Source organism: Heptranchias perlo, chromosome 11, assembly GCF_035084215.1.
Source record: "Heptranchias perlo isolate sHepPer1 chromosome 11, sHepPer1.hap1, whole genome shotgun sequence".
Taxonomy (NCBI): Eukaryota; Metazoa; Chordata; class Chondrichthyes; order Hexanchiformes; family Hexanchidae; genus Heptranchias; species Heptranchias perlo.
In genome coordinates, this window is record NC_090335.1 from 19,528,486 (window position 1) to 19,543,304 (window position 14,819).

Genomic DNA, 14,819 nt, shown 5'->3' on the forward strand with positions numbered 1-14,819 from the left:
CCATTTAGAAAGTACCCTGTTCTATCCTTTCTTGATCCAAAGTGGATGACCTCACATTTGTCTAGATTGAATTCCATCTGCCACAGTTTTGCCCATTCGCCTAATCTATCAATATCGCTTTGTAATTTTATGTTTTCATCTACACTGCTTACAATGCCACCAATCTTTGTGTCATCGGCAAACTTAGATATGAGACTTTCTATGCCTTCATCTAAGTCGTTAATAAATATTGTGAATAATTGAGGCCCCAAGACAGATCCCTGCGGGACTCCACTAGTCACATCCTGCCAATGTGAATACTTACCCATTATCCCTACTCTCTGTCGCCTTTCGCTCAGCCAACTTCCTAACCAAGTCCGTACTTTTCTCAGTCTGGCTCTTTCAAAGAGCCGAATGGCCTCCTCCTGTGCTGCATCATTCTATGATTCTAATAAGTGATCTTTCCTCAAAATTATGCCTATTGGGCAGCAGTCACTACAATTAGGAACACGAGTAGACCATTTAGTCCCTTGAGCCTGTTCTGTCGTTCAATTAGATCATGGCTGATCTGTATCTCAACTCCATTTACATACTTTGGTTCCATATCTTATCCTTACCTAACAAAAATCTAACCAACTCAGTTTTGAAAATTTCAATTGACCTAACCTCAGCCTTTTGAGGGAGCAAGTTCCAGATTTCCACTACCTTTTGTGTCAGGAGGTACTTCCTGACATCACCCTTGAATGGCCTAGCTCTAATTTTAAGGATAGGCCTCCTTGTTCTGCTCTCCCCCACCAGAGGAAATAATTTCTCTCTATCTACCCGATCAAATCCTTGAATCATCTCAATTAGATCACCCCTTAATCTTCTACACTCAAGGGAATACAAGCCTAGTCTACACAACCTTCCCTCAATTTCACGCTTTTCACCCTGGTATCATTCTAATAAATCTGCACTGCACCCTCTCCAAGGCCAATATATCCTTCCTAAGGTGCAGTGCCCAGAAGTGAACGCAGTACTCCAGATGCTGTCTAACCAGAGCTTTATACAACTGTAGCATAACTTCCATCCCTTTGTATTACTGCCCCCTTGAGAGAAAGGCTAACAATCCATTAGACTTTATAATTATTTTAGTACCTGTCCACTAGCTTTTAGTGATTTCTGTGCTTGGACCCCTAAATCTCTCTGCTGCTCCACAGTGCCTAGCTTCTTACCATTTAGAAAATACTCTGTTTCTTAGGTCCAAAGTGAATAATTATATAATTATTCTTCTGAAATATTTGTAATTCAAGCCATATTACATCACTATTCATGTACCAATATCTTCATACTTACTTCACCCAGTACTTCAATGACATCACCGATTTTCAGCTCCAGCTCATCTTCGTTCTGAGGAGCATAACTAAACGCCACTTGACATCTTCTTGATCTAATTTTTTCAGCTGGGAAAAGAAGAATTACATTGTAAGTAATTCTGTACAAGACTGAAGCTGGCTTTTATATAGGTAAAACAAGCATGCAGTTCTGACAAAGTTGGTGTGTACACAGTATGTAAAGGTTTGCAGGTAATGGATCAATTTGATTCCAAATGCAAAGAAATAGTGTCACAGAAAGTCAGGAATACATAAGTTTAAGGAGATGCTCATTAATGTTCTGAAAAAAGCAAATACTGTAATGGTTTCATTTAATTTTCCTTTAGAAATATTTCTACTTATTGCTATTTTAGAGTATATTTATATGGGAGGCTCTAGTATTATCCCAGATGTAACGAATTAGACACTACAGTCACCCTATCAAGTTTGTGCAGATTGGAATCATTGAACATAGTGCCAGAATACCAACCTTGCCAAGTGCAATTAATCTGTAAGCATCTGCTGATTGAAACATGCAAACGAAAGAAAGTTAAAAGAGCTTCCAAAAATACCAAATATTAGAAAACAAACTGCACCATTAAAAAATCAGTAAATCTATTTAGGTGCCTGGGTTGAAAGACTCGTTCCCACAGAAGTCTCCCCTTTACACAAAAACACATGTAGAACAAGGTTGAAATTCTTCAGTCAAAATTATCACTACAAAATTGGCATCCCCATAATCACCCACTATTTTCATAGTGCCATCTGCATCAGGATAGAATTCAGACAATCAAACTACAAGCATTTCCTTAAATCAATGAAAAACAATCCATACCTGCATTTATATCACAGCATAGATGATAGTCCTCACAATACAAAAAAACACCATCTTCTCTACACCATCAATAGGGATCAGCACCAAACTGAAATAAACTTTGAGAGATTCACATTTGGCCCAATTTTATCAGTTTGCATGCTCCTGTGCCTTTGAACAGCACAACAAATGCAAACGGCAACAGAATGTCCCTTTGCACATGTATGTATAGTAGGGTTGTCAATTCTGGTTGAACTGGAGGTTTCATCACATGCTCTACGGCCCCCATGCTCCCACCATTGGCCATCCTCGCAGCACACCACCTTCCCACAGCAACTGGTTAATGAACAGGCTCTTAAGGTTACCTAATTGGATGATTCTTGACTGCCAAACAGCCTCCTCCCCACCCTTCAATTTTAATATTTTTATATTTAACAAATAAGTGTTTAAAGAAAATGAAAAAAAGACTTTTAACGCCCCAATGATTTTTCTCCCGGGTTGCTGGTAGCAGTGTCTGGGAGATTAATCTTCAATTTCTGGAGACCCCAGGACAATCCTGCAGGGTTGACAGACAACCCTAATGTACAACTTCATTCCACACATTCAGCAGTGAGGCCGTTAATGGAGCTAGCAACTTTATCTGGAGATTAAAAATGGACCGTGTCCGCAGGGACACGATGTACAAATCGCCAGAGAAGGGGGAGGGGAAAGGCTTGCCCAACGTGGCCCTCATCCTGATTGCCACTTTCGTGTGCGGCTGCATCAAGCTTTGTGTGGACCCTCGGTACACAAACACAAAGTGTCACTACGTGCTGAGGTTCTACCTGTCCCCGGTGTTGCGAAGGATGGGTCTGGCCACGCTGCCATGGAACACTCCATCCAGTTGGACCGTTCCGCCCCACCTAGCCTTCGTCGAAAAGTTTATGAAAAGAAACACCTTTGACCACAAGGCAATCGGTAATTGGTCCGCACGTAACGTCCTCGAGACCCTGTGGCAAAAGGAATGATAGATCCTGTCGGTTGGTTCCCCGAGCAGACTGTCAATGTCATTTGGCAGAACGCCTCATCGCCAGAGCTTTCAAACAAGCACCAAGACGTAGCTTGGCTGGTAGCGAGAAGGGCCCTTCCAGTCAGATCCTTCATGCATTCCCGGACTCTCAGCGCCACCGCGCGCTGTCCCCGAGGAGGCTGCGGTGGAGACAAGACCGTCACCCATCTCCTTCTGGAATGTGCCTTTGCAAAGAAGTTCTGGAGAGAGATGCAGTGGTATCTGTCCAGGTTCGTCCCGAGCAGTTCCGTAACACAGGACTCTGCACTCTATGGGCTGTTCCCGGGGACGCACACTGAGACGGACATCAACTGCTGCTGGAAGACCATCAACTCGGTGAAAGACGCACTTTGGTCTGCCTGAAACTTGCTGGTCTTCCAGTGCAAGGAGCTGTCCTCAACCGAGTGCTGCAGACTGGCACATTCCAAGGTCCAGGACTACGTGCTCAGGGACGTACTGAGGACGGGTGCGGCCGCTGCAAAGGCTCTGTGGGGAAAGGCAACCGTTTAGAGCCTTCCCGCCATTGTATACCGAGGGGATACAATCAGGGAAAAACCCCTTGGGCAGATTGTAAAATTCAAATTGATGTCATGTACCTGTAATCAATAATCTGTATTGACTGTAATGCAATGAGGCACCCTAGAGTGCAATGAACTGTAATTGATGTAACCTGCAAATTGTATAATCTGTATTGTGTACGTTTGGAATGTGATATGACAACTGTATTGTATGTATTGCTGCAAATTTTATGAATAAAGTATATTTTTTGAAAAAAAAATAAAGTTAAGTGACTAAGAGATTTTAGAATCCTTGTTAGTTGAGTGATGGGGACATGTGTTCAGATTCCACAGCCACTGCAAGGGAAAGAACGAAGAAATATGCTGACTGTTTGGTAATATAGTGAAGACTGAACACAGGTACAAATGGGCAGATTTGGTTCGCTGTTCTGGAACTTCTATCATAGTTGCGGATTTTTGATCTTTATTTTTCTTCACAGAAAGGATTTTGGGACAGATCTCTGTTTCTGGCTATGTTTTACAACAATGTAAATTTGCACAGATTTAAAAAGGCCACAGGCATCAATGAATGTGATTTAAAGTCAGTTTGAGGATCTCACAATTCACAGTCTATTTCAAGCTGAAACAACTGTCTATTGTCTCATTCCAGGTCCATTAGCAATTCATCATCTCATCGCAGGGGCCGAGGAGTATTCACACCCATTGTGGTGAGGGTGATTTTATTTGCATGGGCATGGCCTAGGATGTCTTCAGAGAAGATATTCCTGGGAGAGGGACTGTTTCAATTCCTGGGAGAGGGACTGTTTCAATCCCTGTCCCAGGAAGATGTCAAAGACCACTTAACCTCCAGTAAAACTGTGAAATCCTCATTTTTCCTTTTCTAGGTTAATCATGTGCCCACTGCCACCAGAATGAGACACACTGGTTACAACTCTGAAGTCCTAAGTCCCTGAATAGAGTTGTTGAGGATGTCCAAAATGCCAAAAGATTATACAAAAAGGAGTACTCTTGTTGAGGATAAGCAGCAAAATAAATTTAAACTTGCTAATATTGCCATGCAGCAATACTGCTCATCTAGAAAGATCATGACCCGTATGTTCAAATGCTGTCCGATCCAGATGTACCTTGCTGAGGCAATGAAAAAAAAAATCGAGGAATGAAAAATAACACGTGCAATAGTGTAGTCTGGATCATCTAAAATCAATCTGATTGTTTTACTGGTGAACAGTTTTGTAAGAGGGCTGTTGCTGCTATAATCCACTCAAAACATAATAAAATATCTACTTAAAGTATTTCAGGCAGAGGCCCAACACACCAGAGCTGACAAGTGGCAGGTTATTCATGACACAAGTGCCAGGTTACACTGAGTTACATCGAAGCTTTGACTGATAAACAAGTTTTTAAAAAAAAATTGTCTCCTAAAACTATTGGAGAAATTTTCTCCATTGCAGACATCCATGAATTGATTTGTGTAAACTGAAAAAGAAAATTAGGAAATGTAATATTTTTTGATTAGAGTGTCAGATTTAAACAAAACACACAAATATAAAGAGGTTACTTTGATGATTTCTTCTAATGCAATAGCAAATTGTAATTCAAAAAATATCAATTTTTGTAAACAGCTCCTCTATGTGCCTCTTCATGTCATTCGTGCTCACTCTCCTTCTGCTCCATGTGTATCAAAACTGCTCAAACTGGCAATCTCACTCAATGTCCACAGGAGAATGAAAATGCTCCAGTGGTGCATAAGGGATATTCTGCGGCTGCGATTGAGCAATAGTACAACTTCAGCCTGCATCTAAGCATGCCTGGTAATGTTTGATGCTGACACAGTGACCAAAATGGAAAATGTTCTACTCTCCAGGACTAACATCCCTCAATTCAATAAGAATAAAAAATCACAAGTTTATCACAAGGGCCACAGTTTAAAAATAAGGGGTCTCCCACTTAAGACGGAGATTACGAGAAATTTTTTCTGAGGATCGAGGGTCTGTGGAATTCCCTTCCCCAGAGAGCGGTGGAGGCAGGGTCATTGAATATTTTTAAGGATGAGTTAGATAGATTCCTGATTAACAAGGGAATCAAAGGTTATAGTAGGTAGATGGAAAAGTAGGGTTGAGGTCACAATCAGATCAGCCATGAACTTATCAAATGGCAGAGCAGGCTTGAGGGGCCGAATGGCCTACTCTTGCTCTTAATTCCTATGTTTGTACAAAGAAAAGTTTGATGTGCATACGCACACAAAAAAATGCAACATTCACAGAGCCCAAACAGATATAACAAGATATTTTAACTATCCGACCCGGACAATAAAACAAAAAGTCAATCTGAACATGCAATATTAACAGAATACACAAAGTCTTCGATTACAGTGCGTAAAATAGTTCAGTTATGCAACTGACTCCAACTTGATTTATCATAAATCATGGTGCGTCAGACGTTTAAATATTCAAACCCCAAAAAGATATGCTTTTAGTTTGGTTATGGAGGTCAGGTTTTCATTATTTCTCAATCTGCATTTTCTAGTTCTAGTTCTTTGAAAAGTGCAATTACTCAATATTGCAATGTTACTATTACACCACCAGTTCCGCTTTGGTACACAAGACTTTAATGCTAAGTTAGACTCCCTCCCCCCCACCACCACCTTGGGTTATATTTTTAATTTCACTCCTGGAGCATCAACTTATCCTGGGTATATGGTTCCACAAGCATTAGCAGCCCAGAGATACTTACCAAATGAAAGGGAGTCATTACAGCAGAGTCCAATCCTGATACCCACATGCAAGTAGTAAAAACAAACTAGAGTGAGAAGTCTGGTTGATTTTTTTCCTCTCCCTAGTGCAGGATGCTAGGACCAGTTGTAGCACCTCAACCGCCACACTGGCTGAGATTAACTCGGCAATGACCAGGTACTGAACTCAGGACCGTCCTCATCTGTACAGCTCAACAGCAAACAAGATGGTGTATTTACCAGCTGAACTGTCAGGTGGGTTCATTTCAGCTTCTCCAATATTTTACTCTCAGTCATAATCGTTTCAGGTTTCTTCATTAGAAAACATGTGCAAACAAACTGCAATTGTGCCTACAACAGATATTTGTAATGTGGTTTATTTTATGCATGGAGATATAAATGTGCTTTAGTCTTTTCATCAAATACCAGTATTTGAATTCTGTGTATATAATTCCATTCCACTTTTTAAATTAGTTATGCCACTAAATCTCAAACTGTTACCTTTTATTTTGTGAAATAATTTGGCTGTATTATTCCTCTTCCAATTTCATTTTAAATTTCCTATGGAGGTAATTACACAGAAACCACCCACATGACACCAATTTTAGCACCATCAGTTCATTGATTATATTTAGTGCCAGGTCTCCGTAGGCAGTTTCCATGGTCAAACTGTTTACACTGGTGAAGACGACTATGATATATTTGAATATTTTTCTGCAATTTATGACCATCTGTCAGCCATGCTCATTGGATAGCACTCTAGCCAGAGTCAGAATGTTGTGGGTTCAAGTCCCACTCCAGAGACTTACGCACATAATTCAGGCTGACATTTCAGTGCAGTAAAGAGGGAGTCCTGCACTGTTGCGAGGTGCCATCTTTCGGATGTGACGTTAAACCATGAATCGTTGCTCACCAACATGTCCTTTACAGGAATGGTGACAATGGGTCTCACCACTAGTGGTGAGATGGACTCCGGTTTTCAGTCTAGGCTCAAATTTCCCTTTGTATCCTCAAAGGGGCAGAATGGCTGAAGCCTTACTGGTGCAGTGAATAATTGTGACCAGTGCAGTTACCATGACTAGTTATCACCAACAGTCAGTGTTCTCCTGCCCCTCAGGATACCGGATAAATTTCAACACTTCAATCATCTTACTGTTGGTGGGCATCAGAGTTCACTTCAGAACCTCAAGGCTGAGCGAGTCCTGACTGTTCGAGAATCTGAGATTGCCACCAATAGCCCATGGATTCTTGGTACTGCACGCTTGGACATTCTACAACTTGTATGCATTGATCGCGGTGGAGTTGCTATTGTAATCTGCTAAATCCTAGTGTGCTTCAGCAGAGTAACATCTTTATTAACATTCTTCAGGTGAGGCTGCACAGTCATGTTTATCTGAAACCTCACCCCTGCTCCCCAGCAGCACGTGATATTTAGTCAGATATGAGAGGCCGTCCATTAGATCGGTAACTCCAGTTGACCCATTCAGGCTGAAGGTAGGCGTGGCAACTGAGAAGAACAGATCTCAGAATTTTTAAAAAGTCAGATAGGAAATACCAAAAATATTTCAAGTTGTATTTAATACTGGAGGTTTAGTATGCAGATGCATTGGTGTGAATTACTCTTAACTTTATAGTTTTGTTTTACAGGAATCTTTGAAGTATGGGTCTGGTCTTCCTCCTCGCCTCCCCACCAATAAATGCAAATGTCAAAGTTAAAACTTGGTAATATCACTTCAATACAGGATAAAATTACAATGTAAAATAATTGGCAGTTTGTCACCCAAGATCACACCATACTACAGCCATTACTATAGATTCCTTTGAGACCCTCCTTAAAACTTACCTCTTTGACCAAGCTCTTCGGCTTAGTATCAATTTTTGTCTGATTACATTTCTATGAAGCCCCTTTGGACCTTTTCTTTAAATATATGAAAGACACTTTATAAATGCAAGTGGTTGTTGTTAAACTCAAATAAACCAAAGAAGCCGTACTGTTTTAGAGCTAGACTGCAAGCCTGCGTCAATGTTCACACAACGGAGCTGGTATGCACCTAATTAAATCACTCAAGTTATCGAAACAGCTGATGTAGAACATGCTAGTAATGCCCTGACTCTATTACTAACTATACTGGTTTCCTTGTGTCAAATCTGTCCCTTTGTATTGCAGTAGCTCAAAAATCAAACATGATTTTAAAGCAACTGTGCACATGCAATTAGTTCAGTCACATCCACCACTGGTCAGGACATTCCCTGATTTTAGGAGGCAGATCGCATAGGTCAGCAATGACTAAACTGCTTTTCTAGTCTGTACAGATGTCCACTTACGTGTGGCCAGGACGGCGCACCAACCAAGCGTCATCAGATCTTTTTATCTCCCGCATTTTTGGTTGCAAGGACACAGAAAAACCAACTCATGGGGTTTCACTGCCTCCAATGGCAAAAGTGTGGGGTCATTTTCACTGCAGGGTTGCCTCTGTTGATAGTCCTGCTACCAGAGACAATCTGCAACAAGGTGGGTAATAGATTCAACATTTGACAGGAAGAAAGAAAAATTTAAAAGTTGACATTTATATAGCGCCTTTCGTGACCTCTGGATGTCCCAAAACACTTTACAGCCAATGAAGTACTTTTAGAAGCATAGTCATGCAGCAACCAGTATGTGCTTAGCAAGGTCCCACAAACAGCAATGAGGTAAATGACCAGATACTGTAATTCGTTTTTTGAATGGTATTGGTTGAGGGATAAATATTGGCCTGGACACTGGGAAGAACTCCCATGCTCTTCTTCGAATAGTGGTATTTTTTATGTCTACCCAAGAGGACGGACCTCCGAAACGTTCATCTGAAAGATAACGCCTCTAACGTTGCAGCACTCCCTCAGTACTACAGTGAAATGTCAACCTAAATTATGTGCTCAAGTCTCTGAAATGGGACGTGATCCCAAACCTTCTGACTCTGAGGCAAGAGCGTTACACTGAGCCAAGGCTGACAACTTTGGGAAACAATCTAATTATTTCACATTCTTAAATGTGTGAAAAAGTAATTTTCATCAGTGTCACATTACTGAAACACTGAAGACAACAAATCAACACAAGAACAGACAGTCTGTCTAACAAATGGAGGACAACTGTTGTCTTTCAACCACGTTGCTTAGGTATGTAACAAAATGAAGTTACCTTGTCAAATAAATTCTCTACCCCGTCTCCCGGTCTCTACCATTGTTTCCCCAATCCAAAGGAAAATCTTCCCAGGTGAGAAGAGTGCACAGTCTAACTGTATCTAGTTATAAATGCAGATCCAATAAGAGGCATATTTGAAAAAAGGTCTTGGAGACATTTTTCCTTCCACTCCAATTTTAAAAAATACTGCTGTACTTACAAAAAAATGACACACAATGTGCTACATATATTCTCAACAAATAACTTGGGGAAGCAGTGTTTTCAAACATTTCTGATAACATATAGTTACTGTGTTAGCGTAAAACTACATGAACTAAGTGTATTGAGGACAGCAGCTGTTCTTGTGAATATTTTCCCCCCTAAATCACACATACTGAAGTTTATATGAACAGCAATCAATTTACCATTGTGCTCCATGTTATGGGAAATAACTGCCAGCACCTTGACCAATCTTTCCTACATCTATATAATTATTCACAGTAATGCACCCCAGAGGGATAAACTTTTGTACTGAGAAAGGATTAGCAAGGCACATACTGCAAGTCTTGTAAGTTAATTTATAAACAGTGTTTATTTGCTTATTTCTCTTTCTCCATCCCCAACCAGTTGTTTTTTTTAAAGTGCACACATAGCATTAACCATCTCTTCTCCTCCTCCCGTCCCCCCCCCCCTTTCCATTAGTACAAAATCAAAGAATCAGCCAATCTCATATCACATTTACGGATAGGTGGTGAGATCAACATCCAGGTTTTTTAAATTCAGAAAATAACTTCTAGTATAATAACTGTACTGAAAAGCAACGATTGTCCTTTATATTATCAATTAGGGATGAGCTCCCCTTAGTACAGAGGTTTTGCAAGCATAGAGAAGCTGTGTGACACGAGTCTGTATTCTGTACAGTTTCCTTTCTGGAGGGTAGAATAGTTTCATTGTGTATCTTTATTCTTGGCTATTTTACCCTATCCTATTGTTCTTTCCTAATTCCATCTGTTATTTTGGAGTTTCCTGGATTTCATATCAACTTCTTGTATTTTGCTTTATTGTAGAAAAACCTCACATTTGAGGTTACTGAGGATTTGTTCTTTATACTGTACTTCAGTGCATTTTTAGATTTCTGCCTTTTTTCTTTCAGCTTTAGGAGTATGGTATGTAGTGGTTATGTTACTAGATTAGCAATCCAGAGGCCAGGACTTTTGAGAATCCCTACGTGGTCAGTTTTCGGTAAAATATTAAAATGCCTACGTGGCAAAGAAGCAGAATGCAAAATGGTTAGAAAGGGTTAATTAGTTAGTAACTGAGATTGGTACAGGTGGCCTGGCCTCCTGCTGGGCCGTATGTTTGCGTAGTCAGCAGGTTTGCATGGTCTTAGCAATGTAGAGTCTTTGATGTGATTCAAGGACTGGTCTGAATGTCTCCATGTTTATGGCAGATCAATATAGGTAACGAGCTTAGCCAAAGTTGAAAGACATTCCAGGTTGGGAGATAAGGAACAGAAGGAACAGGGAAGAACATTGCAAGTTGGAAGGTGAGGAAGTATCCCCTTTGATGTCTAACAGCAGCATGATCAGCACATGGACGATTTATGATTGGCCGGAAATAATGTAACCTCGCATGGCAACCTATGCCCGGCTTATGATTGGTGTTGACCCTCGTTAAGTATGTTCCAACCCCTATTGATTTGTATAAAAACGTGTGGATTTCTGTATGTTTCTTGTTCTTGCTCTGCCAGCATAGAGGGTCTCTATCAGGAGTCCAAATCAATGCTGCAGACTAAGAACCCTGCTATTAAAGTTGTGTTGAACTTTAAAATGTATTCGACTTCAGTTTTTACTGAACCAGACTGAGGGGAAAGAATCCGGATCGTCAGGACTAATAAACCAGAGAATGTGAGTTCAAACCCACCACAACAGTTTGAGAATTTGAATTAAGTTTTTTTTTAAAAAAGCTGATATCAATAAAAGTGACCATGAAAGCTGTTGGAGTGTCATAAAAACCCAACTGGTTTACTAATGCCGTTTAGGTAAGGTTACCTGCCGCCCTTACCTGGTGTGACCTATATTGTAATAGTGACTATACTTCAAGAGTACTTAATTGGCTGTGAAGTTCTTTGGGATGTCCAGAGTTCATGAAAGGTGCTACATCAATGCAAGTCCTTCCTTATATGTGATTCCAGTCCTGCACCAACGTGGTTGACTCCTAACTGCCCTCTGAAATGGCCTAGAAAGCCATTCAGTTGCATCAAATCACTTGCAGCAGTTCATGAAGGCCCACCACCAGCTTCTTGTGGTAAATAGGGAAACCCACGTGCTGAGAATAAAAACAAAACCTTGCTTTTGCTATCAACTTGCACCCATATTGGCCTTGGAGGGGATAGAGGTCTGATTCACCATGATGATGCCAGGGTTTAAAGGGTTAAAATAAAGGCGTGAAATAAGGAATCATTTCTCCACACAAAGGATAGTGGAAATTTGGAACGCTCTCCACCAAAAACCTGTGGAGGCACGATTGAGATTGATGGGTTTTTGTTGGGTAAGGGTATCAAGTGATATGGATCAAAGGCAGGTAAATGGAGTTGAGCTACAGATTAGCCATGATCTAAATGAATGGCGGAACTGGCGGAACAGGCCCAAGGGGCTGAATGACCTACTCCTGTTCCTATGTTCTCATGTTCTTACCCCAAAGATTTTACTTTCCTCACAACATCCCTTCTAGACCAAACAGCAGACTCGCTGTACAAGTGAATATTTAAAAAGGGAACCAGCAACTCCACCAAAAAGATACATTCTTTGTAACCTACCCATAGCTATACGACTCTTCACCCAGATAGCCAGGATGTTCAGGGTCACAGATCTCTCCAGTTGTCCAACCACTGGGAGAATCTCCTGCAACCTTGACAACCTCCTGTCCTCCAAATCTCATAGCACTTCATGGAACGCTTGAGCTGAGAACTGACAAAAAACAGTCTATAGAAAGTACCATAATTCAAATGAACGATGTGACTAAATACCACTAGAAATGAAAGATTTCAGTTTAGCATTTGTTTGACTGTCATAAAATAGGACCCCTAAACTTTTCAGCTTGCTTTTTTGGAATTAATTGTATAAATGCATGTATTAAAATAGAGATCTCACGACATTCAATCTGTTCTCTGATTGAACATACAGTCAAACAAGTGGATGTGGGCTTGGACCAAGTTTTTTTTTAAAAAGTCCTAAAAATTTGAAAAAAAGTGGGTTAAAAAGCAAAAACACTATATTCCTGCAAGAGCTTTGGGTGTGTTGAACTTGCAAAATGGGAACACAGGATCCAAGTATTAGCACCAGACATTTTTAAACCCATGGCTATTAGATTTAAAAATATATTTAATCTTATCTCTCAAGAATGAATGTGACATTAGGAAATTCAAAAAGATGAAGAGTGAAAAATATGATTTTTATGGGGTGTTTCAATTTGTTTTACGTACTGGACATACATTTAAATTTTGTATGGGACTTTGCAGCAGCCCCCACCCCCACAAAGTATCCAGTTAAGCCCTATACTCGCTTTAAGCGAGTGCAAGTTGGCATTCCAGCCTTTGACATTTACTCAGGCTCCAGGCAAAATTTCTCTCCTTCTGGCTACTGGCCACCAGCTGCAAAAATTGTTTTTGTTGGTTCTCAGATAGAAGTCAGCAAAATCCTGAGAGCTCAACAATAAATTTAATTTGATTAAGAGCACTAATAAATCATCTACATGCAGTTTCATCATCAAAATGCAGTTTATTGTATAAAAGACTTGCAGTCAAAAATTACTTCAAATATAATCTTTAAAATTAAATCCATCAGGTGAGCATGACCTTTTTTTAAAAATGTACTCATTCTCAGGATGTGGGCATCGCTGGCAAAGCCACCATTTATTGCCCATCCCTAGCTGCCCTGAGTTGCTGGTGGGCTTGCTTTCTCAGACACTTCAGAGTCAACCACGTTGGTGTGGGATTGGAGTCACATATAGGCCAATGTAAAGAATCTTACAACACCAGGTTATAGTCCAACAATTTTATTTGAAAATCACAAGCTTTCGGAGGCTTTCTCCTTCGTCAGGTGTCCGTTCATCCGTTGTCGCAGCGTCTGCATGGTCTCGCCAATGTACCATGCTCCGGGGCATCCTTTCCTGCAACGTATGAGGTAGACAACGTTGGCCGAGTCACAGGAGTATGAACCATGTACCTGGTGGGTGGTGTCCTCTCGTGTGATGTTGGTATCTGTGTCGATGATCTGGCATGTCTTGCAGAGGTTGCCGTGGCAGGGTTGTGTGGTGTCGTGGACGCTGTTCTCCTGAAAGCTGGGTAATTTGCTGCGAACGATGGTCTGTTTGAGGTTGGGTGGCTGTTTAAAGGCGAGTAGTGGAGGTGTGGGGTACATGGTTCATACTCCTGAGACTCGGCCAACGTTGTCTACCTCATACGTTGCAGGAAAGGATGCCCCGGAGCATGGTACATTGGCGAGACCATGCAGACACTGCGACAACGGATGAACGGACACCGCGCAATCGCCAGACAGGAGGGTTCCCTCCCAGTCGGGGAACACTTCAGCAGTCAAGGACATTCAGCCACCGATCTTCGGGTAAGCGTTCTCCAAGGCGGCCTTCAAGACACACGACAACGCAAAATCGTCGAGCAGAAATTGATAGCCAAGTTCCGCACCCATGAGGACGGCCTCAACCGGGATCTTGGGTTCATGTCACGCTACACGTAACCCCACCAGCGAATAAAAGTTATCTGTTTTTAATACAATGGGTCATTTTCTGTCTTTCTCTTCCTTTTCGGATGTTTCTCCCTCTCTCTCTCTCTGCTTTGTGTTCTGGCCGTTTGTATATTCGGTGGTCCTGTAGGTAACACCTCTCTGTCTGAACACTTTGATTGCCTTGACAACGGGCAGTTGGAAAGATTATCTGTAATCACCAGGTATTGTTCTCTGAATATAAATGCGAAACGTTCAAGGATTCCCACATTCACCTGACGAAGAAGAAAGCCTCCGAAAGCTTGTGATTTTCAAATAAAATTGTTGGACTATAACCTGGTGTTGTAAGATTCTTTACATTTGTCAACCCCAGTCCATCACCGGCATCTCCACATATAGGCCAGACTGGGTAAGGATGGCAGGTTTCCTTCCCTAAAAGGATATTAGTGAACCAGCTGGGTTCACTTTGACTTATGATGTG

At 41.2% G+C, this 14,819-nt stretch overlaps 1 protein-coding gene across 5 annotated transcripts in view; it reads right to left on the bottom strand.

Moving 5' to 3' along the window:
• Positions 1-14,819, bottom strand: part of sh3kbp1 (SH3-domain kinase binding protein 1) — a 253,846-nt gene that overhangs the window by 141,184 nt on the left and 97,843 nt on the right. For all 5 annotated transcript variants that reach the window (XM_067992652.1, XM_067992653.1, XM_067992651.1 and 2 more), the window contains one exon: positions 1,315-1,421. In XM_067992652.1, coding sequence (XP_067848753.1) covers positions 1,315-1,421 — 107 coding nt within the window. The remainder of the gene's footprint in view (positions 1-1,314; positions 1,422-14,819) is intronic.